The 26,270-nt window shown below is 36.7% G+C and overlaps 2 protein-coding genes across 5 annotated transcripts; one reads left to right on the forward strand and one right to left on the reverse strand.

The window, feature by feature from the left end:
- The first annotated feature begins 469 nt into the window (after nt 1-469).
- On the forward strand, nt 470-19,056 carry reps1 (RALBP1 associated Eps domain containing 1). 4 transcript variants are annotated; one of them, XM_084090490.1, is made up of 20 exons: nt 470-1,080; nt 5,103-5,226; nt 6,048-6,232; nt 6,951-7,107; nt 7,473-7,594; nt 7,930-8,095; nt 8,179-8,242; nt 8,808-8,962; nt 9,894-10,015; nt 11,676-11,756; nt 12,165-12,252; nt 14,055-14,153; nt 14,239-14,311; nt 14,490-14,620; nt 14,722-14,789; nt 14,897-15,070; nt 16,263-16,352; nt 16,433-16,581; nt 16,732-16,837; nt 16,934-19,056. In XM_084090490.1, the coding sequence occupies exons 1-20, from the start codon at nt 928-930 to the stop codon at nt 17,000-17,002; spliced, it is 2,376 nt and encodes a 791-aa protein (XP_083946616.1). In that variant the 5' UTR covers nt 470-927; the 3' UTR covers nt 17,003-19,056. The 4 variants fall into 4 exon arrangements, with proteins under 4 accessions (XP_083946616.1, XP_083946617.1, XP_083946618.1 ...); XM_084090491.1 differs by having other exon boundaries at nt 14,725-14,789; XM_084090492.1 differs by lacking the exon at nt 11,676-11,756.
- An 895-nt stretch (nt 19,057-19,951) lies between these two features.
- clu (clusterin) lies at nt 19,952-26,168 on the reverse strand. The gene is made up of 9 exons (XM_084090623.1): nt 25,743-26,168; nt 23,828-23,949; nt 23,590-23,738; nt 22,443-22,613; nt 21,944-22,358; nt 20,942-21,082; nt 20,576-20,802; nt 20,318-20,493; nt 19,952-20,226 (listed from the first exon to the last, which is right to left on the reverse strand). The coding sequence occupies exons 2-9, from the start codon at nt 23,913-23,915 to the stop codon at nt 20,214-20,216; spliced, it is 1,380 nt and encodes a 459-aa protein (XP_083946749.1). The 5' UTR covers nt 23,916-23,949; nt 25,743-26,168; the 3' UTR covers nt 19,952-20,213.
- Nucleotides 26,169-26,270: the final 102 nt, after the last annotated feature.

Below are 26,270 nucleotides of genomic sequence, written 5' to 3' on the forward strand. Positions count from 1 at the left end.
GAAGGATATCACACTGCTGACTGAGCAGTTTATTTAAATTCAGTTGGTCTAGATATATATTTATATATACACACATAATACATGTCATGGTAAATGTTATAAAGTATATCTTCATCTGTAAGCAAAATTATTTTAAAGTAATATACACATTTCTAAAATCTGCTACAAAAAGACAACAACAAACGTAATGGAATATATTTATACACCCCTACAGATTCAATACGATACAATAATAAATTTTGTCTCAATTTAAGATATAATATAAAATGTATTAAGTTAAATCACAATAATAAATAACTTGCAATACTATTAAATACAGGATTTCATTATACTTATTCCCAATATATTTAAGAAACAAAATAAGTAAACAAAACAGTTGTAAAACATGGTTTAGATTAGCCGAATTTGCTTTTTGATATGAAGCAGCAGATTTTTGAAACACGATAGCTGACGGCACATCTGTGACGCCACACTCCATCCGGGTCCTCCGCGCCTGGGCCATGACGTCACGGGGTCCAGGAATGGCGGCGCTGTCTGCAGAGGGAAGCAGTCCGAAGAGCCCGAAACTTTATTCCTAACATCATTCAGCGGCTACACGAGCTCCACTGTTCCACCGACGGCCATACCCAGCTCTTAAAGAGCCAGCGCAACAGCGGAACCCAGTCTCGACGTTGTTACCGCTGAATTCTAACGTCCCAGGCTCTATTAGTTTGGTTGACTTTGCGAGGGCCAAAAGACAAGAGCAAAGACAGCGACTAACGGTACATAAAAACAACAAGCACCCCAAAGCATCCTCTTTCGTGTCCGTCCATTTCATAGAAGGATCTTACTTGTGTTTTGCTAGTTTTTTTGTCTCGCTCATAAACCGAAAGGCAAGACGCTGGCCTGATAAGGTGAAGCCACCAGCTGCGGTTTGATGCTGCCACGATGGAGAGTTTAACACTGAGCGATGTCGAGCAGAAATATTACTCTGAACTCTTCCTCTCCTGTGATGTCGATAACACCAAGAAAGTGGCTTCCAATGGCAAAGTTCTGGACCTCTTCCGGGCGGCCCAGCTCTCAAACGAAGTGGTGCTTCAGGTAGAGTATGCATCTAATTCAGATATGTGTGTATTAGTCAGCATATATGTGTTGTTATGCTTATACACGTAAGTAAATCGAATTGATGACTTGAGTTCATCGTCTCAGACATGCCAAGGACTCTAAAGGCTCATATGGGCGATGGCAAGAGTATTTAGACCGGAGTGATGAATCAGTCTCATTGTTGACGAGTTGCACAGATGAATTGGTGATGCATCTGTAGAGAGTTAAACTTTGTTTCCTGTTGTGCAAGACTTATTAGTTGTGCCTGCTTCCTCTTTAATATAAGCATAAATTGTATTTTTCTGCTTATGTCTGGAAATCCATTAGGTTGATGACTCTTGAAATGTGTTTTTCTCACTTGATAGGATTAATAGCAAACAAGAAGGTTTGGTGTTGTTACGCATAATGTGTGATCCTTTATTTAAGGAATTAGACATCACTCAAACATATTAACTGTATTACAGCTGGTCCATAATGTGTCGATAATATGCTCGACAAGCTTCTTTTGGGAGACCCCTTACATGGTTGATGGTTCTTGAAATGTCATAGAGATGTTTTTGTTTTATCATTTGGTGCTTATTAGCTAACACTCATCTGTTGGTTGGGGATTGTTAGAGCATGAACATTTCAAAAACTTGTGGTCTTCTTAGTCTAGTTGCTTCTAGATCTTTGGCCAAAGTTTCGTGAAGGGGTGTGTCCATGAGTTGCTAGTGAAAATTACATATTGTTATATTGTTAATGTTGTCTGAGCAACAGATTTATTGATCTGTAATACTAAAGTAATTGACAGAAGGGCATTTCATCTCATGTTTCATTAATTTTTATATCAATATTTAGCATTTAAGATTGAAAACTGTTAATCAGTCAAGTAGGCACAGTAATGTGTATTAAATATTTTAGGTTTTTGTTTTAAGTGAGTTGTATTAGCAGTGTTTCCCCTATAAATTTTTCCAGCAGCGGTGCTGTTACGTGCCGGAGGTTGTTACCCAGCCGCTCGCGGGGGGTCCGGGGGCATGCACCCCCGGAAGATTTTTTTTTTTAATAACCCCTTAAACCATGACTTCTGGCAAGTTTTGTGGATAGAAATGGACATTTTGAGACATACATTTTGAGGCTCAAATGTAAGAAAGGGGCACTATGTAAAAAAAATAAAATAATTATATATATATATATATATACAGTGCTATGCATACGTTTAGACACACATGCTAAAGTTGACTAAAAAGAGGAATAAAAAATCATCTTTTGGAAATTGAACTTAATGCCTTAATTTAAAAAATGAGGAAAAATCCAACCTTTAAGGACACCAATTTTCTTTGTGAATGAATAATGTATCGTAAATAAATAAATGTTCTTCCTTAAAATACAGGGTGCATAAGTTTGGACACCGCTATGTTAAATTCCCATAGAGGCAGGCAGATTTTTTTTTTTTTAAAGGCCAGTTACTTCATGGATCCAGGATACTATGCATCCTGATAAAGTTCCCTTGGCCTTTGGAATTAAAATAGCCCCACATCATCACATAGCCTTCACCATACCTAGAGATTGGCATGGTTTTATTTCAGTTAGCCTAAAAGCTAGTTTGATTTGCATTGAGAGATGATCTTATGGAAAGTACCCCATGCCAATCTCTAGGTATGGTGAAGGCTATGTGATGATGTGGGGCTATTTTAATTCCAAAGGCCAAGGGAACTTTATCAGGATGCATAGTATCCTAATTTTTTTTTTTTTTTTAAATACTTAAAAATAAAAATCTGCCTGCCTCTATGGGAATTTAACATAGGGGTGTACTCACTTATGCACCATGTATTTTAAGGAAGAACATTTATTTATTTACGATACATTATTCATTCACAAAGAAAATTGGTGTCCTTAAAGGTTGGATTTTTCCTAATTTTTTTAATTAAGGCATTAAGTTCAATTTCCAAAATATGATTTTTTATTCCTCTTTTTAGTCAACTTTAGCATGGGTGTATTCACTTATGCATTGCACTGTATATATATATTACGGCTGGGAATCGATTAAAAAAATAACGAATTAATCACACAATTTGCTGTGATTAATCGCAATTAATTGCATTTCCTCCAAACTTGTAATCATCAATATTTAAATGTAGAATCACTAATTAAATCAAAAACACAAAAAAGGGGGAAAAAAGAAAAATGTCCACACAAATTGGACAGAAAATAGCCCTATATTAAAATATAAAACATCAATATATTATTCTTCATTCAGTTCTATGCAACATACTCAGATTTAACAGATTTATTTTTTGACTAATTATCAAAATAAAGTATAGTCATACAAAGCTATTATTACCAGAGTATGTGATCAGAGCAGGTCATTTTACCATGCATGGCTATACCAGCTCAGCAAACAGAAGTCTACTACTGAGACATTTCACGTTATTTGAGCATACTTTGCTTTTCCAGTGCATATGATCGGTACATGATTGGAGCGTTTGGGCCGTTAACCACAGAGCAGAACGCGCATCGCAAACACGGAGCCGAACATTGAGCAGAGAGCCAGTGCGCCGACACACACTCACACACACACGGAACCGAGAGCGCGGCGCAAACACGGAGCGGAAAAGACTCGCACGTGAAGTTACTAAAACAAGCTGCGCGAGAATGAAACCTGATCGCCGAACACGGAGGGGCGGGACGGCATATTTTCCATAGACAGTAAAAAAATGGACACAGCGACCCCATAGACTTCAACGGAGAAAAGTTCGTACCGCTTTCTCCTTTGCACAAGCGCTTGCTCGCTCTCCCGTGGCGTCTGTCGTTGCTATGCCAACCATGAACAGAGGCGCGCCTGAAAACCTTTTGATCTGTCCATGCTGAAAACGATGTGAACGGCCCCTTATGGCAACGTGTGTAAGTGAATGTCGTGATATTATTGATCATGTGAAGATTTTGCAGCGGCGCTGAAAATCCAGCGGCGGCGCTGCGCCGCTGCTTAATACATTGTAGGGGAAACACTGATTAGGTAGGCTGCTATTATATTGGTGAATGCTTGGCCATACTGTTCTCTAATTGTAGGGACCCTTGGCGGTAGGGTTGGGCAACGATTAATCGCATCCGAAATAAAAGTTTGTGTTTACATAATATATGTGTGTGTACTGTGTATAATTATTTTGTATATATAAATACACACATATGTATGTGTATATTTAAGAAAAATTTGCATGTATATACTGTAGATATATTTATACATAATTTATATTATATATGAATATTTTATATATAAATACCAAATTTTTCTTAAATATACACATACATACAGTATGTGTGTATTTATATAGACTAAATAACTATATACAGTACACACACATATATTATGTAAACACAAACTTTTATTATGGATGCGATTAATCGCGATTAATCGTTGCCCAACCCTACTTGGCGGATAGCGAGATGGAGAGCAGAGACCCCTTGTTACATATGTATTAATTTAAGTGTTTCATTTTATGCCAGGCCTGTAACATACACACACTACTGTTCAAAAGTTAGGGGTGATATATTTTTTATTTTAAAGAACTAATTAATAGCCTACTGTTATTCATCAAGAATGAATTAAATTGATCAAAACACAGTAAGTACATTTATAATGTTACAAAATATTTCTATTTCAAACAACTACTGTTCTTTTAAACTTTATATTCATCAAAGACTCCTGAGTGTATTACGGTTTCCACATACTGTATATATGAAGCAGCACCACTGTTTCAACACTGATCATAAGATTTTTTTTTATTTTTCTTGAGCTCCAAAGCAGTGTATTAGAATGATTTTTGAAGGATCATGTGACACTGAAGACTGGAGTAATTAAAATATCAAAGTTATTTAGCTAGTAATTTTTTGTGCTTTGCTGTGTGTTGTATTTGTATGTGCATTTACTTCATTAACCTATATTCACCTCTGGTCAAGTTATTGTATGTTCACCTTTTTTTATATATATTTTTTTATGTTAAGGTCAGTTTATCTCATTGAAAGTTTTGTGTCCATTGTCTTAGATTACTGAACTTTGTGGGGCCACACGTCTCGGTCATTTCGGTCGGAGTCAGTTCTACATTGCACTGAAGCTCATTGCTCTGGCCCAGTCTGGAATGCCCCTGCGTGTGGAGACCCTGAACAGTGGTGAGTAGCAACAAAGCTTATTTATAGCTATTTCTGCTTGTGTGTACTGTATGCACCAAATCAAAATACTAAGTTATCACATCCGTGTAATATTGCAGACTCTCTTTTTGCAGATGAATCCAATGTGACATTTGCTGCCCCATTACATAACAAGAATTAGATACTTCCTTTCTGTTGCATTTGTATATTTCTGTGAACTGTTTGTGCCTTTAAGCCAAATGCAAATGTTCCAGTTTATTTGTTGTCTATCATGGTTGTTCTCTCTCTCTATTAGGGGTGTAACTGTTCAAATTGCTTATCAGTAATTTCACTTAAATGGCAATGAAAATGACCTATTAATTGCCATTTAAGTGAAATTACTGAACTTAAATAAACAAGCTTGATAAAAATGATCATTCTAGAAGAAAATTTCAGATGGCACTTAGAGGCTTTTGCATCTGAACTCTAATATATATATACATACCCAGTCCCAAACAGGAAGCCCTGTGCAAATGCTCTACACGAATTTTGGAAGGTTAGACACAAGACCTTGTAAAAGAATGAGATACTGACAGTGGTATAAATAAGCAGGAAATAAGACCCGACTCATAGCCTTGAAGATACTGCAAGAACACAAAGTCACAGTCAACAGGAAATTGCTGACAGTGCCCTGGAGTTTAGATATGCTTGGGATGAACTTGGTTTCTATTGATTTCTGTTCCATTCATTTTAAAGTTATTAATGAAAACTTGCGACCTAAAAACAGTTTAGTAGTGCTGACAGTAGCTGAATATTAAATCTGTCTCTTTGTGTAAAAGTCTAATGTGGATTTGTGTTTGCAGTCAGGGATCTGCCCCTCCCTCGCTTTGTGATGGGCAAGAACGAGCAGGAGACGAGGCACGCGGTCATGTTCGCAGACGCAGAGAATCAGGGGCACTACTTCCCTAGACCTCCAGTCCGAGTGCAAGCCAAAAAAGTGTCAGCGCACGAGATGATTCAGCCCTGTGTGCCCACTGTTGATCCTCAGGTACTACAGCATATATCCCACGTACTATCATTTAAATATGTCAAAATATGAAGAAGAAAAAAAATCTGTTCTTTAGGCCTTTTAGGGTGAATGTAGTCAGCTAGATCTGTCATTGTCTTATGATGTTAATATTAATAGGATAACAATATTGACTGTTCGTTCGTTTACTTGAAAACTAAAACAATGTCTATTATTTTGGGCTACTTGAGACTATACGTATAAGGCCAGATGCCATTATTTTAATAAAAAATGTTAAATATCTAATATTATTATTTAACTTATATTAGCATATAACTTAAAACATTGTAGTCAAATAATTGTATAGCCTATTGTGAAAACAAAAACAAAATGTTATTTAAATAGAAAAAGTATTTTTTATTGTATTTTTTTATTATTTTTATTTTTTATTTTATTTATTTTTTTGTCATGAATTTCATTGAATTTTGATGCTGAAAGCAAAAAATGGCACAAGATAAAACAGGAAGTTTTAAGAGGTGAAGAGTTGCAAGTTTGAAACCCACAAAGGGACGATCATTGAACTGTGCCATGGCAATTAACTCCTGGCTGCATGGAGTTTCTATATGTCCTGTACTGTATGTCCTGTCTCAGATCTGTTAAATGACTACTTGTTAGCTCCACCATGTATCTTCAGTTCTGAGGCCATCTGTTTGGCCAAAAGAATTACTAAGTAATTAATTTTGTTTATCTCTGGCTCCAGCCGGACACCACATCTCCTGTAGTGTCGCCGCACCAGTCCCCTCCCACTTCACCCCATGCCTGGAGGAAGCACAAACGCCAGGCCAGCGGTGGAAACGTGGACAGACAGCCCTCAGTGCCAGGAGTTGTTTGGCCACCTTTTAGAGAAGCACAGCCAGGTATTCTGTTTAATAATGGCATCATTTATTATTTTGGAAACAGAATAACCTTCCTTGCCAACATTAAAAAATTATATTATAGATTTATTTAAATATTGTAATATAATATTTAATATTGATGTGGTAATTATCTATTAATAAAAGTTATTATAAAGTGTTGCTCTTATTTCTGTGCACCTGAGCAAGTCCTAGGCAAATCTAAATCAAAGATCAGTTTGTTATATTGGTGGGTGTTTGATATTAAAGGTCACATGATGTACTAGATTCTTACTAAATGTTGATGTATAATTTGTTTAATTGATTCAGTCCAAATTTTTTTTTAACTATTCATTCTTTATCTTTCCCTTATCTGTGTCTTGTTTAAGGACCAGTAACAGGTGACGGGATGTGGTCCGCCCATTCACCCCCTCCTGTCCAAGAAACTTGGGTCAGCTTTACAGACACCCCTCCCTCCAGCACACTTCCAATGCATCCCCCCTCAGCTCAGGTAAAAGAGTGCAGGCCTCCATGTATACATTTATGTATACAATGAAGTCTGTCACCAATAGCCTGCTGGAACCAAGGCTTCTGTGGCAGAACAGATGTTTAATTTTGTGTACACGTAACACGGCAGCACAAAAGTAGGCTATATTAAATATTTGCCAAAGCCCAAGTGGATGCATGTCCAGCGAATTACCAGTAATACAAGGATTTTAAAAAGGTGGTAGCTGAGCAGTTGTTTAAAAAAAATCTTACCAACCCCAAACTACCTTTTAAACTGTAGTTCACATATACGAGTACTTTACAAAATCTAATTTTTATTTTTTCCCTCTTCTTTTCCAGCCGGAGAGCACAACAGGAAGGACTGTGATGTCTGCAATGATCACAAATGAAATCCAAAGACAGACCAGCGGTTACGATGACCCCTGGAAAATCACAGATGAGCAAAGACAGTATTACATAAACCAGTTTAAGACCATTCAGGCAGATCTCACTGGTTTAATCCCTGGTAATTGAGACCTCATTTTGAACAGTAACTGCCTATCTGCTGAACTTACCAACCTAAAAATGCATCCGTCCTCTGTTGTTCAGGCTCTGCCGCGAAGGAATTCTTTACGAAGTCGAAACTGCCTATTCTAGAACTGTCTCACATTTGGTAAGTAGTTTTACATTGAAGGGTTACATTGTCTCTCTTTGTTTATTTTGGATGACCTTGGTGTAGATTGCCTTAAAGGGATAGTTCACCCAATAAGTGTGTCATCACTTACTCACCCTCATGTTGTTCCAAACCTGTATGAGTTTCTTACTTCTGTTGAACACAAAAGAAGATATTTGATGAATTTTGGTAACTAGACAGTTAACGGTAGCCATCGACTTCCGTTGTTGCTACCATCAACTGTTTGATTACCAACGTTCTTTAAAATATCTTCTTTTGTGTTCAACAGAAGAAAGAAACTCATACAGGTTTGAAACAACATGAGTGTGAGTAAATGGTGACAAATTCTTCACTTTTGGGTGAACTATCCCTTTAAACAGACGTGTATCCAAGGATATTAGCCTACTCAAAAACTGCATAAATTATGTTGATAATCCTAGCCATTTGTATTCGATTTGTTAATGTCCTGTCTTTGAAAAAGGAAGTTGTCCCTGCTATCTGCTTCTTTGTACCTTAAAATATTAATCTTATCTGTATTGACTGACTGACCTGCTTTACCTTGCAGGGAGCTATCAGATTTTGATAAAGATGGTGCACTGACCCTGGATGAGTTTTGTGCTGCATTTCATCTCGTAGTCGCTAGGAAAAATGGTTATGACCTTCCTGAAAAGCTCCCCGAGAGCCTAATGCCAAAGCTTATTGACTTGGATGACTCAGCAGGTAAGCAGAAAAGCCTCACGCTAAACACAGCTTCAAAATTGGGCTATGTGGAGCCCTTATTTCATAACATCTCTGATTTATTTTTTTATTTGTTTTTTTTAACGCATGGGCACGTTACATTTATTTAAAGTGACAGTAAAGACTTTACAAAAAATATATATTTCAAATAAATGCTGTTCTTTTGATCTTATTCATTAAAAAATCACGGTTTGCACAAAAAAATTCAACCGCACAGCTGTTTTCAACATTGATGATAATAAGAAATGTTACTTGAACATTAAATCAGCATATTAGATTATCAGAAATCAGCATATGATTTCTGAAGGATCATGTGATGCTTTATTGGCTGCTGAAAAGCTTTGCCATCACAGGAATAAATTATATTTTAAAATATAAAATAAATATATAAAACAGTTAATTTTATAATATTTCACCATATTATTGTTTTTTTTTCTTTAAATAAATAAATGCAGCTTAAGTGGCCATAAGAGACTTCTTTCAAAAACATTTCAGAAACCGAGTTGAATGTTCATTTGTTGTGTGGGTAGTCATATACTCTCTTTTCTTTTACATAGACACAGTTTAAAGTGATTTTAAATTAAGTCTAATGTAATTGGTCCAAAATCTGCATGTTAAACCAAAAATATGTTACAATTATTTTGGTTCCCGGCATTTTACTTTCATTGTGGATAGAGAACAAACTTGCTTCTAATTCCAGTATTCCAATAACAGCTTCACAGGATGTGAGCCTGTCTCTTAGCAACAGATTCGCATATTAAAATGGAGCATAGAATATGGCCTTGGGACCCCTTGGAGTCCTTGTGAAGTTTGCCGTTTTAGATGCAAATTATTGTTCTGCTTGTTCTATTATTATGCTGAATGACTATCAGGTGTCTGCATAAAGTTTTTATTGTCTGTATGTATGTTACAGGAGTTCCAGAACCTGCTACTGAGGTTAGCTTCTCTGCTTCCCCTGTGGAAGTCACTCCAAATAAGTCTCCTTCCATGCCTTCCCTGAACCAGAACTGGCCTGAGCTCAACCAGAACAATGAGGTTTGGACTGTGGAGTACTCTTATGTACCTTACCTCTCTCACTGATATTTGTATTTCTATCTGCATTTGTCTTTATGGGAAAATAAAACTAATACACTTCTGCTTGGAAGAAAGAGGTGCTAGTGAAGCACACTTTCATCTCATCACATGTAACACTCACATGAGAATTGTCGTGACAGTTAATGCTTCACTGTGATGTTGTGAATGTGTTGTCCTTGTAGTCAAAACTGCTGACCTGAAGTCACATTTTTAAAATAAATCTTTTTAGTTTTAGATAAACCTAGAATACTCCGTAATGTGAAACATTTCCAAGTAAAACAAAACATTCAGTGGGGAACAATGGCAGAATTTGATTGGATTGGGGGCACTTTAAACCAAGACAATGGGCAATAATTGTGTTGTTGCCATTATTTTTCAAGGTTATATCAAGGTTTAGGTCAGCATAAGGCTGTAATGAAAGTAGAGTAGGTTATTACATTTTGATTGAAGATGATGAAAATAAACCCAATTCTGTGAAAGCCCATTAAAAAAAAACAAGGTTTGGTAAATAATTGACATAAAAAAGTGCAGTTTTGAGATACTACATCATAATTATGATATAAAATGTCATAAATATGAGATAAGTACTAGAATAACTGTTAAACATCGCACAACAGAACTCGGGACGTTCATCCAAAAATGAAAATTCTGCCATCATTTACTCACCCTCAAGTTGTTCCAAACCTGTATGAGTTTCTTTCTTCTGCTGAACACAAAAGAAGATATTCTGAAGAATATGGGTAACCAAACAATTGATTGACCCCATTGACTTCCATAGTATGAAAAATAATAGTACTATGGACGTCAATGGGGACCTTAAACTGATTACTGACATTCTTCAAAATATCATCTTTTCTGTTCAGCAGAAGAAAGAAATTCATACAGGTTTATAACAACTTGAGGGTAAGTAAATGATGACAGAATTTTCATTTTTGGGTGAACTATCCCTTTAAGAAAATAGTAAATAGGGTCTGTTTTGATTTTTATGCCATCTTTCAGTTCTTTTTGAAGGTGAAGTGTGTGATTTTATTGGGATATTATAATAACTGTTAAGAGATTTTTAGGTTGATTTCTAAAAGAAAGTGTATAACTGTGGCTCTGTGGGGCTTTCAAAATATTTGTTTGAGCATCCAGACTGGTCTTACACAGCAGTATTGGCTCAACCAGTGGCAGTGGAGATTAGGGCAGGACTATCTGTTTCACCAACCAATGCCAGACGGGAAGAGTGTTCAGAAAACCTGTTTGAATAGTAATTTGTTTTGCAATTCCATTTGAAAACGCAAGTGCCGTGGAAATTACACACTTCACCTTTAATCAGGTCAATAATGTTTTGATCTACTGGATATAATTATTGGGGGTTCTTTTGATGACGGCTACCTTTTTCTACCAAACTGATCATTGTAATAAGGAAATAAAATGTGACATTCTCCCTCCCACCCAACATTTGTTTAATTGTTCCTCTGTTGACACCAGAGAATATGCTACAGTACAATGCAAGACAAATCACGGGTTTCTCCTAACAGTCAGAGGGCATACTGTTGTTGTATTATGGTCTCTGTTTGCTTGTGTGAGGAGTGGAGTGGCTCCACCTTGCTGACATGTTTCTGCTCTGTCTCTCCAGCAGTGGGAGACTTTTAGCGAACGCTCCTCAAGCTCACAAACTCTGACCCAATTTGATTCTAACATTGCACCAGCTGACCCTGTAAGTCAATCACTCAGTGCTCTTTCATGATTAATGATATTCATTAACCCAGTACTCTGTAAATTCTCTCTGAGAGCGCATGTCCTCAGGATAAATTCACAGCCTCAGTGCCATCATCAAATTATTTGTTTTTGTTTGTTTTTTCTTTTGCTTGCTGAGCTTACAGATAATTCTTTCATGCTCTTTCTTTCATACTGTATCATGTAATCCAAGTGATGACTCTTGGCTGGCTGTCCTTTGAGAGTGTTGTTCTTGAAGTCTTTTGATGTGATTCAGTGATTTAGTTATTCAGTGCCAGGTTCTTAACTATTCGTTGTTCTTTACGACTGAGATGACAAATCTTCATGAAGTTGAATGGAACACAATTGTAGTTTTACGACAGCAGCAGTTGTGCTTGTTTCTTTTTAGGATACAGCAATAGTCCACCCTGTGCCCATTCGTATGACACCCAGCAAGATCCACATGCAAGAGATGGAGCTCAAGAGAACTGGAAGTGGTGCGTCCATTTACAATGCAAATTCAATAGCCACTTTTGTAAAATTTGTATGTTTTGTTCTCAATTATTTTTGGTGTATTCTCTTATCTTAATCACTATTTCTATTGCTCATACTTTTGGTTAGACGTTTAGAATGAATTTTCACTTAGCGGATTAAAAAATCTCATTGGCCTGCATTGAAGAAAGAACCAAAATCCATATCTTCCATATCACTTCCATATGACTTAGGATTGGGCTTTTTTGACCTTAACAAGCAACCACTTAGAAACCACATAAAAACACACTAAAACACCAGAACACCTCGGCAACGCCCTAGCAACCATCCACTACACAACTGTCAGGCTGATTATGAATGTAATGTAAGTCTAAAAATTCTAGTCTTAGAATTTAAGAACCAGCTGTTTGCCAGTCGTCCTCACAAAGATTTTATTAATCATGTTTAATATTTGTGACTGACGCCGGCGACTATGCTGTGGACATGCATTCCCTAACAAATGTTTGTAATTTTGTCAACGACGACTTATGAAATAATACAAAAGAAACATAAGTTAACATTGTAAGTTAATTGTTTTTAGGCTATTCATTTTGTTCTGTAGATGGAAAAAAAAAGTGAAACTCTTTTCTGTAAAAGTTCAGAATAAGCTGTGAGTTCTCTCATTTTAAAAAGAATATTAAGTAGCTGTCTAATAAAAGTCAAACAGAAAAAAATAAAATGGTGCCTTATGTAGGCTATATAACTGCACTTGTTTCTGAATATGTACTAATTTAAATAGTCTAATAAATAAAACACATCACAAACATGACATTTGTAAATTAAATAATTTATATATACACTTTAATTATATCTAATATATTTGAGAAAATATGATGAGATACAGTTCCTTGATTATCTCTGCAGCTCTTCTGTCAAATGTCCCATTAAAAAGTTTTGAGAACGTTATACGTTTACTGTTGTTGACTGATCAAATTAAAATTAAAATGTAGAAATAACATTTTAAATGACTTCTGTTTCTGAATAAATAAAGCAGTATTTTATATTTAATTGTAACTGGTAACTTTTTAACTCTGGAATTGGAACGGAAAAATAACCCAGAGTTTTTGCTCAGAACCAATTAGTTTTTAAATCCTGATTTGAGAATAACAATCAGGAAATACATAATGAAATGTGTCTATAGGTGATAATGGCAAAAATAAGACAAATAAGAGAAACAGGACTTTTTTTATTTAATTTATGTTTAATGTTTCATAAATAAAAACACCAGTGTTGTCTGCAGGGTTTTTCCAGTTTTTTCTGCACAAATTGCACTGGCAGCTGTCTGTTGATATCCATGTTTGTTTTGGTACAAGATCTCGCACAGTTGAAATTGGCAGAATGTCCCGTCGTGACTCACTAATCGTTAAGTGTGTTGTTTAGTGGACTGACTCAGTCGTTAGGTTAGGTACTAACCATGAGCAATACATTTGTTACTGTATTTGTTAATCTTTGTTAACTTTAGTTAAAAATACAGCTTTGTTCATATTAATTTGCAGTGCATTAACTCATGTTAATAAATACAACTTTTTTATTTTAATAATTATTAGTAAATGTTGAAATTAACAATTAATAATAAATGCTGTAGAAGTTCAGTTCATTATTAGTTTGTTAAATAATGTAGTTAACTAATGAAACGTAAAGTGTTACCTTAATTGCTTTAAAAAAATCTTTCTTAACATAAAATTTGAACTGTACTGTAGTTACAAAATGGAAATCTGTAATAATTTGGTTATTAAACAAATTTAATTATTTACTCTTGTTTTAACAGATCACACACATCCAACTAGTCCGTTAATGGCGAAACCACCAGAACTTTCTGACGAGACCAAGCTAGCAGTATCTATAAAGTTTCCTGGTACCACTGTTGGTAAGTACATCTGGACTATTCAAACATTTAATTGGCTGATCTTCTTATGTAATTCATTCGAAACCATTACCCTTACTTTCCTCAGGAGATGGCTATAGCAGCTCAGATTCATTTACATCTGATCAAGAGCCAATTTCCAGTGCTGTGAACAGACAAAGGTACTTCTTGTCGTGGCACCAAATTCAGACTCACTTTGATCTGTGTTCATCTTAGTGTTTGTGTTGTCATGGCTTAAAGAAAAACTCAGATTAACATGGATTAGATTTGGAAATTATTTAGTGCTTTAGATGTGAGTTTCGCCAGCCAAAAAAGTACTAACAGCTCATACTTTTACAGGTCTCACTCTGGCACCTCTCCGGAAGGACTGAAGGTTGTGGCTCCGCCCCCACCTCCGCCCCGCCCCCACGCCTCTCACTCACGGTCCTCCTCTCTAGACATGAACAGAAACTTTGCTGCTGTCCCTGCAGGTATACATGCACACAAACAGTTATTAAGTAACTCATAGCTTCCTGTTTTTTGGAGTACGGTTAGTAAAAGCTGAAGTTGTCTTTTGTAATAACTTCTCCAGCAGGTTCGCAGCAGCCAGGTGTAGTGGCCTTCCCCCCCGCAGTGCCTCCGAGACCACTGCCCACACAGGTACAGCCCAGTGGTTAGCAATGCTGTATAAACTGCTTTCAGACAATTAGATATCTATTTCGCTTTCTTTAAAAGAGTAATGCAATATCTAATTCTCAAATCCCCAGACATCAGTGCCACATGGTCACCGTTCAGTAGAGGGAGATGGTCTTCCAGCACATACCAGCACGTCACCCCATCAGATGCCAGAACAGCCCAACTTTGCTGACTTCAGCCAGTTCCAGGCTTTTGCTGTGGACCAGCCGGAAGATGATGGAGAGAACCCATCTGATAGTGGACAGGTACAAATGGAACCATATGTTATGTTAATGACTGATTATGAAGAAAAAACTCTTGAAAAAAAACTTGTTTTTTCTGTGTAAAGATATGCAGAAATGAATTGTTTGCAAAAAATATGTATTAAACAAGTACACAATACATTTCTTATAAAGAAACATACAAAGTTTGAGGTCAGTAAGTTTTTTATTTATTTATTGTTTTTGAAAGAAGTCTCTTGTGTTCACTACGCCTGCATTAATTTGATCAAAAATACAGTTAAAACAGTAATATTGTGAAATATTATTACAATTTAAAATACAATTTTAAAATGTAATTTATTCCTCTGATGGCAAAGCTGAATTTTCAGCATCATTGCTCCAGTCTTCAGTCTAGTGTTGTCAAAAGTACCGACTTCGGAATCGGTACCAAGTCGGTACTGACATGGAAAAAATGTGACGCTTTGAGCGCTGTTGAACGGAATCGTAAACACCTCTGATTGCCCATTGTACTCACACGCTCATCAAATATGTCTGTGATTGGCTACAATGATCAGCGCTTCAAAAACATATTGTAAATATACATCAATGACGCTCTTCACCGAGTGCTTGTATACACATGGGAGCGTTTGAAAGCAGGCGTCTATAGGCGGACTGGTCCGCTGTTAGAAGACTGCTTGTGCTTTCAAAAGCTCATGCTCCCATTTTAAAAAAAAACTTTCAAACACTGCGTTGATCATTGTAGCCAATCACAAACATATTCGATGAGCACGTGAACACAATGGCCAATCAGAGGTGTTTACGGTTCCGCTCAACAGCGATCAAAGCGTCACATTTTAAATTTCATTACTGACTTGGTACCGAAGTCGGTACTTTTGACAACACTGCTTTAGTGTCCCATGATCCTTCAGAAATCATTCTAATATGCTGATTTAGTGAAACATTTCTTATTTTCATCAATATAGAAAACAGTTGTGTTTTCTTAAATCTTTTCTTCTATCTTGTATTTTCTTTTTGTGGAAAATATGATATTTTTTTCAGGATTTATTTATAAATAGAAAGTTCATCAAAGAACAGCATTTATTTGATTTTTTTTTTAGTTTTTTCACTTTTGATCCATTTAATGCATCCTTGCTGTATAAAAGTATTAATACTAATATCTCACTGACTTCAGACTTTTGAACTGTAGTTTATATATTATGCATATTTATAAATACAGGCAGAAAGATGTGCAGAAGCTGCCGGGACGATGAGAGCAGCAAAGAACGATGTTCAGGCAGAAGAACGAAATGCAACCACTGTCAACTCTGTAAGCCAGTCTCTACCAGCCAGTCTTTATATTGCATATTGCTTCAGCATTTATAATACCTCAATGTATGTTATCCATAGGCCAAAGTATCCACTCCATTGGCCCCACCTCCCAAACCGGTCCGTCGAAGACTGAAATCAGAAGATGAGCTCAGACCAGATGTGGAGGACCTTCCGCAAAAGTCTAACGTCATAGCCACTGTTCTAGCAACCCAGCCCTCAATTCCACGGTAAGCTCAACAGTCAATCCACCAGGAGAGAAAACTGAATGTTTTATTGTGGCAATATTTTCACAACAATTAATAAAAATAAAATGCAATAATAAATTCTGGATACAATGTTTGCTCGTATCCTAATGTGTGCTTCCTTTATAAAAACAGGTCTATCGGTAAGGATAAAAAGGCAATCCAGGCTTCCATTAGAAGAAACAAAGAAACGAATACAGTTTTAGCCAGACTCAACAGTGAATTACAGCAACAGTTGAAGGTATTGTGAGATATGTTTTGAATGTGACCACCAGTATTATAAAACATACTGTTCATAAGTGTGACGATTCGTCTTTCCCAAATTTTGTCTTCTTAGGACCTGCTAGAAGAAAGAATATCTCTTGAAGTGCAACTGGAACAGCTTAGACCTTTTTCGCATTTGTAACTGGAGTGTGCGCGTGCTTGAGATTGAATGTGTGTAATGAAAGAGTGATTACCCATTTTTTTTTTTTGTTGTTTTTTTTTTTTTTTTTTTTAGTGGTCTGTTGGATCCTCTGGCAGGATGTCCATTTCACCCGTCTCCACTCCTCTGCTGACTGTGTGAGATGAGACAAAATCGCTGCTTCCTCCAGACCGTTCTGTCTCGCACAGCCATTCAGAGGGATGGGGCCCAAGATTATTATCCGTTATGGCACTTTGATGAAACAGAAAGTATGAGTGGTTGTATATGTAATACCCCAGACATTATGTTTAGTGTGTGAGGCAAGAGCCTGATGTCATGGCTGGCAAGAGGCTGTAATTCTGGTTAACATGAAGGAGCCTCTTCCCCTCCTGTTCTCCAGAGTCTCGAGGCAGCTTGTCATGTTCTTCCATGTTAGGGCACCCGTGTGTGCTCAGACAATCATATGAGGCCATGTGCTGGTCCTAAAAAGGGGAGAACTGATTTTTGGGAGATGTTATTTCAAAAGTATGCTTCAGTAAACTGATTCTGACAGGCACTTGTTAAAGGGACAGTTCATCCATAAATGTCATTGCAAACCTGTATGACTTTTAATTTTTTTTTTTAAGAATGTCCTGGCTGATCTTTTTCCAAATGATGAAAGTAAATGAGCTCTAGGGCTGTCAAGCTCTACAAATACAAAAGAAACACCAAAAAAGTGGTCATAAAAACTTGTGTGCTATATTTCAAATGTTTTGTAGTTATGTGATTGCTTTTTACAAGGAACAGAAGCTTATTTTCTGCTCTAGTTAACTGGAGTGACTGAATCATTGAGTCATTGAGTTGAACTAATGAACTGGATCAGTCAAATTTGTGAACGATTCATTCGTTTATTTTTTTTTTTATCTGGATCAACTGAATCATTAAAAGGATTCAAACAAAATCAAATGAATCACAGTGCTACCTCTCTTATGACAAAACGGCAAAGAGAATTACAAATAACGACTTAAGTCTGTTCCTCAAGTAAAATCTATTTTATGGCTGAAATAATTTTGAAATATAATGCAATACTTTTATGCTGCTTTTGTTTGTTAGCCCTCATTTACTTTTATTATATTTAAAAGAGTTGAAAATTCACTTTTTTGATACACGGATGAAGGAAACTCGTACGGGTTTGAACGATTTGGAGCAAATGACAGAATTATTTTCGGATGAACTAACCCTTTAATATTTCTTCCTTGCCATACCAATGGACGGCACATTGTGTGTGTTTGTTTCATGTGCATGAGAGTGAGTTTGAGGACAACCGTTACAAATGAATGGCATCAAAGGCTGTTTTATTTCCTTCTCTTAACACACTCTGTTTTGGTATAACAAAACGACCTTGTACAGTCTTTCACCCCGGGATGGCAGATGTTCCTCTCTCAGTCTCAAATGTTGGCTGTACCGCATACGGTACGTCATCTGCATCATAAACTCTGTGACATCATTAGTACGTAATTGTGAGACCTGAAACAATGACTGCACTTTCTCCCCTTCGGCTTTCATTTGTCTTTTCTCGTCACTGTTTTTGCATGTCATTCACAATCTCATTTTGTATAAAACGGCTCTTAACGATGAACCACTTGATTTGTATCTGTAACGTCTGAATTAGTGTGACGTTTGTGTTGTTGCATAGATTTGCGCCATGTCTCATTCATTCATTCATTTTGACTGATGTCTGTCTTTTTCTTTTACTCATCCTTAAAGCCTTACTTCCTGGTGTGCAGGTTTTCACAGTAATGTGTCCCCTATGTTAAATCAAGGTGAGCCTTTTCTCCCTGCTGTTCAGGCTGATTTACTGTATCAGGGGTATGTTGTATATTGTATGATACACACCTTTTGATCTCGTATGTAAATTTGCATTAATTGCTGACTAACAGCAAATATTCTATTTAATTGCTCATATAATGGCTGTGGGATCATAAATGTTTAACTGCATGGATGTGTCTCTGCAGAATGAACTAGCAGCTGTGTGATTTTTACACAAAATAAAAATGGCACAATATTTTAATAATTTCCTTTTTTGTCAAGCGCTCCAACTGTTTTCCAGTAGTCCAAAGTCACTGGGGCATTTCACTGTTTACATTACTCCAATTGTCCAATTGTTTTTTTGTCACAAGACAGATGGACAAGCTGTGCTTTAGAGATGGGAATTATTCACTGACTCTGTTGGTTGCATCACAGGTCATTAATTCGTTCGGTTCATTTGAGAATGAAACCAGTGACTATGAGTGAGCCATTGAATCATTCACTTCAATCTTTGATTCATTCAAAAACTGCTATGTTCGTGTTGTACGGAAACCCAATGTTTTTTTTTTTTGGTGGAGCAAAACCAAAGTAACTGTCTAAAATGTAAGTAACTCGTCACTAAAGTAATATCGAAGTCATGCTGTTGGTCTTGCTTAATAATTATACAAAAAACATTCAAATTACACGGTTCCAGTCTTCTGATTTGATTGGACGAGTGCCGATACAATGGTCTGAAACCACATTTATGTCCATTTTAAATCTAAATGTTTTAGGATAAGAATATATAGAACAGCAGACATGCTCATCTGATTTTGCGTATATACACTCACCTAAAGGATTATTAAGAACACCATACTAATACTGTGTTTGACCCCCTTTCGCCTTCAGAACTGCCTTAAATGCAGAACAGCGCATAAATATATTTTTTTAAGTACAATTAATCCTAGGCAATGAATTACTAAAGTCTTCTCAGAAAATATGTCTTCAGCCTTGTTTTTAAGGTTTCATTGGATTCTGCTGTTTGGATGGAGGTTGGAAGTTCCAGCATGGGAGGAAAGTGAATGAATGTTATAGGAGGTGACCTTTTACTCTTATTAACATATGGAAACTGCTATCCTGGCAATTTTACACCACCTTTTAACTCATTAAGAGATGAAGAAAATCTGAAATTTTGTGTTTTATTGATATTTGTCAATGTACAGTTGATTATATTTTCGTAAGCACTTATTCTATTCAATCTCTGTAGGGTCTCTGAACGTTAAATAGGATGAGACAGAAGGAATAATGCTAGACAACAGAAATCCAGCTACATGAGCACAGCATCTGTCAATATTAATATAGCAGTAATTCATAAGGATCTTCTCAAGTGCTTTTCAGAGAAAAGAAATGATCATCTTCACTGGAAAGTACCCGCCTTCCAAAACATTTAGTTTGTGACCCTGGAGAAGAAAGCATTAATGGTTTTGATAATTATGTAATCATATAAGTTTTAAAATGAACCGAAATGGAAAGATTGCTGTAATAACTCACACAGTGTTCTGTTTGTAGTGATCCAAAGCCTCCTGTGCCACCACCTCGGAGAATTTTGGGTCGCTCCAGGGAATGTCTCCTGGCACTGTGAAGCTCATATCTGGCCCGTCGAACAGTTTGACTGACACTTTAGTGTCAGCTGGATCCTCTGCATTATCTGAGACTTTTGACATCACCTGCACATAAAATGTTGGTGATTGAGTGATGTGCATAGTGAAAGGGGTTACAGTGGTTCTGAATCACATAATTAGGACCTACTGCTTGTATTTTAAAGAAGCCATCCTCATTTTTGGTGTGGTTAGCTAGAGAAGACACCCAACCGAATTGCTTGTTGAACAGGTCCAGCACGCTAGAGGTGTTGAACATCTTCTCTTCGAATCGCTTTAGCAGATTGTTGTACTCCTGGGTGAATGTCTCAGCCCTGGCAAGAGCCTTCTCCAGCTCCTCCTTCACAAGGCCTTCCAGGGGCCTCTTTCCAGAACAGTCTGAGGAAGAGAACAAGGCCCTAATTGTTAGATGACTGTGATTTTTCTCTTATTAATATCCCAAACTGGGACCAAAATATTGTAAGTTCTGTGTTGGATAATATAACATGAAATCAAGGCTTTTTAATATTGCACTTACCAATATGCTGGATCTCTTTACATTTCTCACACTCCTCCTTTAGTTTAATGCAGCCAGCCGAATTGCGGCGAATTTCCCTGCAGGTCATCTTATCATTTCCAAATGGTTTAGATATAATAACATCCTCGTTTACTCTCCCATCTGTGAATACAGGTTTACAAATGAAATGCCACATATTGCCACAATTTCAAACAATGGAAGTCAATAGGAAATGAATCTGTTTGGTCATAACATTCTTTAAAATATCATCTTTTGTGTTCCGCAGAAAAACAAAGTCATATGCTCCATCCGAAATCACGTATAGTAAGTAGTACATTTGGTTTGAAACGTACATTTGGTTTGAAACGTACTTCACGACCGTTAAAAATTATGTTCTATATGGTATGATTGTGTGTAGAATGACAGCTTTAGCTTACTGTTATTCGAATACTATGCGTTCAGACATACTACTTTTTTGGCTTACTTAATATGCGATATACTTAATTAATTTTACTTAATATATATATAGTAAGAAAGTATTTGATTTCAGACACACCGATACAGTTTAGCAATGGCATGAGGGTGAGTAAATGACAGAATAATTTTTTTGGGGTAAACTATAGTAACTAGAGTAACTCAAGTTTGCTCATTCATTCCTGCTAATATATAATAATTCAATCTTGCTCATGCACAGACAGTTTAAAGTAATAATAAAATTGTTAAAGTTTTTTAAAGGTTAGGGGAATGTAAAAAAAAGAATGTTAGGGGAAAGTTACCTAAAGGTTGCAACGTTAAGAGAACGTTAGGGGAACGTTCCCTAAAGGTTGCAATGTAACTAAAAACTAACGTTCCCTGAACGTTAAGAAAACCAAACCCTAACCTTAAGGGAACGTTCCCGCAACCAAAAACTAACGTTCCGAGAACGTTCTGGGAGCCATAAATTGTTAGCTGGGTACCCCTTTAAGTGTGACTTTTAACACTGTATATGTTGTTACACCGAGACTTGTTGATTCTGAAATTTACCTTCGGTGGGGAAATCCACATCACTTCCCATGTAGGGCCCGAATGACTCAAACATGTTTCTTGCCATCTCCATCATGGGGCGGAACATGCTGTGGAAGCTGTGGAACTCCGGGTCATGCAAGGGGGACCTGTAGATACGAGCGGACCGGCTGGCCGTTGCGTCCTGTCTGCCGAACATGCTGGGCATACGGAATGGACTGGGGAAAAAGCCGGGCTGGTGGAAGGCATGCATGTGGTCAAACACCCTCATGCTGTCCGTGAAGATGTTGTCTACTCCATCGGCAACCTCTGTGTACCGTTCCTCCAGGTCCTGGAAGCGCCTGGTCTGCTGCTGGTCCTCATCCACCAGGGTCTCAATGTTCTGCCCATTTATCCAAATGGAGATGGGAGAGGTCCTGTTCAAAACCTCCTCCAGCTGAAGACAGAAAAAGAGAGGGATGGATACTAACGCCAGAATGAGGTCAGGATTATTGCAGGGATGTTTGTGCAGACGCCTCACCTGTCGTCCCACCAGGCCAGCTCCACTGCTGCAGGTGCGCGAGTAATACTTCACACAGGTTTTTCTCAAGCAGGGCTTGCACTCCTCCCACAGAGCCTGCATGGTTTCATTACACATGCTCTGTTCCTCACTTAGCTTCTCCTCCATCTCTTTAGCCATCTTCAGAGCAGTCTTTATTATGAAATAGCACAAGAAAGAAAAATAATAAAACAAGATACATGTATTATAAAAAGTGACTATGACTGCAGGGGCTCAAGAAAATATTTTGACACTTAAGTAACACTTGAATATGTACGAATGTCATTACATTATATAAGTACACTTTACAATAAGTGTTCACATTAGTTAATGCATTGGGTATCATGAAGTAACAACAATGAACAATTTTTGTCAGCATGTATTGATCTAGGTTAATGGTAATTTATACAATTTGACATGTTAACAATGCATTAATATATATACTGTATATAGGTTATGTATTTAATATACATCATACATCTCAGAATTTATTGATCTAGGTTATTAATATACTATTGTTCATTGTTATTTAATAATTACCTAATGTTAATTTATACAACTTGAAATCATTTAGATATGTAGAATATGTAATTAATCTACATAATATTTTCTCTGCATTTATTAATCTATGTAATTGTTAATTTATCATAAATTACCTAATGTTAATTATGCAACTTGAAATATTAATGTATTATGTAACTAATCTACATAATGTATCTTAGTTTTTATTGATCTAGGTTAATGGTCATTTATGAATATACTATTGTTCTTTGTTAATTCATAATAAATGAATATTTCAAATTGTATAAATGAACAGTAGTTAAAAATGCATTAACGTACTGTATGTAAATTATGTAAATAATCTACATAATTCTTTCCCCAGCATTTATTGATCTGTTAATGGAAAGTTATAAACATACTGTTGTTCATTGTTAATTCAGAATAAATTGCCTAATGTTAGTTTATACAACTTGTATAAAATGTATTATGTAATTTACATTTAACCAAGATTAATAAATGCTGTATAGTTTTGTGTATTATTTCACAATAGCTACTATAAACTAATGTACTTTTAAAATTTATATCATTGTTTATGCTTGTTCAGTTGAGTTTATTTTGGCTCTCTCACCTCTTTCTGTTGCTTGGTTTTCTCCAGTTCAGACAGAAATCTTTTGTGATCCTCTGCTGATCGCTCCATCACAGTCTTCATCTCCTTCACCCCAGTGATGGCATTTTCAATCTGCTTATCCAGGTACTTTTCACCAAGCACTGAAATCTCTGCCAAAAAGCAATAATGGTTATATTACTGTCCTGTGGTTGTTCACATGTCTGCACAGCATTTTTTTTATTATCTAACACACACTTACTGCTGAGCTCCTCTTTAGTTGGAGGTAACAGACACTCTGCGGAGAGATAGAGTAGACAAAGCCCCAGCAGAGACCATGAGACCTTCATCTTTGGTGGCGGCTTACGTCCTGATGTACAGAAGCTGTGAACAGAGGTCAGGAAATAGTGGGTCACTCAATAGTGAACCTTTATTTTTCAATTAAGCTGTGGTGAAAGTGACTCAGCAAGTTTATGACCATGAACAATTGCAAAGCCCACACTTTAAAAAATGCGTTTTGTGCGAGACACTGTCCTACAGACTGTGTGGACAGTGAATCCACTGTATCAGTGTACCTATTTATAGGTCTGAAATAAATATTGTCAGTGTCTTTCTGTGACCTTGATGTTTCCGAGCAGAGGCCCAAACAGATTTATTGTCATTTTGTACTATCTTAGTCCTTTTTGAAAAGTATAAATATAATACTATTTACTCTCCCTTAAGATAGTAGTTCAGCTACAACATGTTAAAGGGATAGTTTACCCAAAAAGAAAAGTTCTACCATTTACTCGCACTCATTTAATTCCTAACTGAATGCATTTCTTTCTTCTGTGGAACACAAATGAAGATATTTTGAAAAAAAGCAGTGTTTTGTCTGTACAGTGAAAGTAATGGGGTCTAATGATCTATTGTCTTTCAATGTATGCACAAAAACAGTATCTTCTTTTGTGTTCTGCAGAAGAAAGTAAGTCACACAGGTTTGTGTAAATGATGACTCATGTTTGGGCGAACTATCCTTTTAACCAGTATCAAACCATAAGGATCTGAAGAACACAATCAGTGGAAGTGCAGCAAACTTGTGACCCTTTGAACGTTTATATGTTCCCTTCGGTGATTACATGGATTTGAGTGCAAATCCCCTTCACTAAAGCTTTCAAAACGGTTGTTCTGGCAAAACTTAATCCTACTTTGGTGAGTTTGCAGAAATGTGTGTGATTCCAAGCTACCCTTTTCAAAACGCAGCACTTTTAATCACGTTGGACATTTCTGAACTGTAAGACAAGCCATTGGTCCTCAACAGCTGCTGCTGGATTCGTAATTCACACCAAGTAAACATCATAAAAGCTTTGACTCAGTCATGGAGATAAGTTTCCTCATTTTACTCTGGGTACGTGTACATAGAAACGCCAACTCGGCCAAGTTAAAGCCAGGAGCCTAGTTACATAAGAAACATGCACAGATGTTAACAGGAAGAGCCATGGACTTCTCCGTAAATTAAACAGCCTTGAGGTTCCTCAAAAAGTTTTCATTTTATCTTCTTGTTCCCTTTGTTTGAATTAATCTTGTCCTTGTGCCTAATCTTGTGATATTTGTTTTGGAACGAAGTTATACATCTCTGGCATGTGGTGTTTATAAGAAACAACGTGCATCACACAGATGGCTTGTTCTGAGTGAGGAGATTTGCTTTGTTTACTGTTATCTTGCTAGGGCACAGTGTGCATTCTGAATGCATTTGACCTTAGCTTAGTTCCCTCATCACTTTGTGGCTGCGAGACAAATTCCTCTCTGCAATGAAAAAATCAATACAAATTCGCCTAGGGTAGGCACAAACTCCAACAGCCCAGACAGACTTTTTGGATGACGTTAACTACATGAGGGTGCATTGTAATTCATAAACAGCATAAATTATATGCTATCTCATGCCAAGTAAAACTGTACAAACAGAATCTTGTTTACATTTTTGCAGCAGTGGGTTATTGCTCAGTTGTATGGTAATATGCATAAATGTAGCATTAATTACAATGCAATTTTATAGTACATTAAACACTAAAAAGGTATTACATCACTGTAATCTTAAAAAATGACTCGCATATATGTATATATTCTAAGATATTATATAATAATACCTATGAAACCATAATTATATAACATTCTTTTAATGTGCTCTCTGTACTCACCCTGCTTTGATGCTTTTTCTTCCTTGCAGATGGACTGTGCCTCCTCTGGTTTGTTTATATACTGGGAGGCTGGGTGATGTTGACAACGTGATTCACGGGATGAGAATGGCTGTGGCTTTGGACGGTTCCAGAAACTATTCTTCTCAACAGCAGACGCTCTCTCTGACCAGAAGTGGGCAATATTGCGCCGTTTTGCTAATCTCATTATGCTTGTAGGGGCACAGACTAAACATGAGGTTTACGGGAAAAATGCCTTCTAGAATTTACCGGAAAAGACAGTATGTGGATAACTCATCACTGTCAGATAGCTCCAACTTTCAGTGGTGAATCACCTTAACATAACATCTGCTCTAACGGTGCAGAGAATAATCCAGTGAATCATGAGGAAGTAGAACACCAGTTCTGAAACTAAGTAAAAAAAAGTGTGCCAATTTTTGCAGGTTATACAAGCCTGAGTTTAATAGGCACACTCGACATTTGCCCCTATATAGGCTAGTCACCCAGGTGGCTTCATTTACGTGCCATTTA

This window comes from Abramis brama (assembly GCF_963993115.1).
Source record: "Abramis brama genome assembly, chromosome: 18".
Taxonomy (NCBI): Eukaryota; Metazoa; Chordata; class Actinopteri; order Cypriniformes; family Leuciscidae; genus Abramis; species Abramis brama.

What these genes read in the sequence shown, in the direction of transcription:
- reps1 (XM_084090490.1), top strand. Translation starts at nt 928, where the DNA reads ATGGAGAGTTTAACACTGAGCGATGTCGAGCAGAAATATTACTCTGAA. An exon ending in TTTTAGAGAAGCACAGCCAG is followed by an intron (nt 7,108 to 7,472) that starts GTATTCTGTTTA and finishes GTCTTGTTTAAG; the next exon opens with GACCAGTAACAGGTGACGGG. An exon ending in ATGCAACCACTGTCAACTCT is followed by an intron (nt 16,353 to 16,432) that starts GTAAGCCAGTCT and finishes TGTTATCCATAG; the next exon opens with GCCAAAGTATCCACTCCATT.
- clu (XM_084090623.1), bottom strand. Translation starts at nt 23,915, where the DNA reads ATGAAGGTCTCATGGTCTCTGCTGGGGCTTTGTCTACTCTATCTCTCC. An exon ending in TGTGGATTTCCCCACCGAAG is followed by an intron (nt 21,083 to 21,943) that starts GTAAATTTCAGA and finishes CTGTATTCACAG; the next exon opens with ATGGGAGAGTAAACGAGGAT. An exon ending in GCTTCTTTAAAATACAAGCA is followed by an intron (nt 20,494 to 20,575) that starts GTAGGTCCTAAT and finishes TTTTATGTGCAG; the next exon opens with GTGATGTCAAAAGTCTCAGA.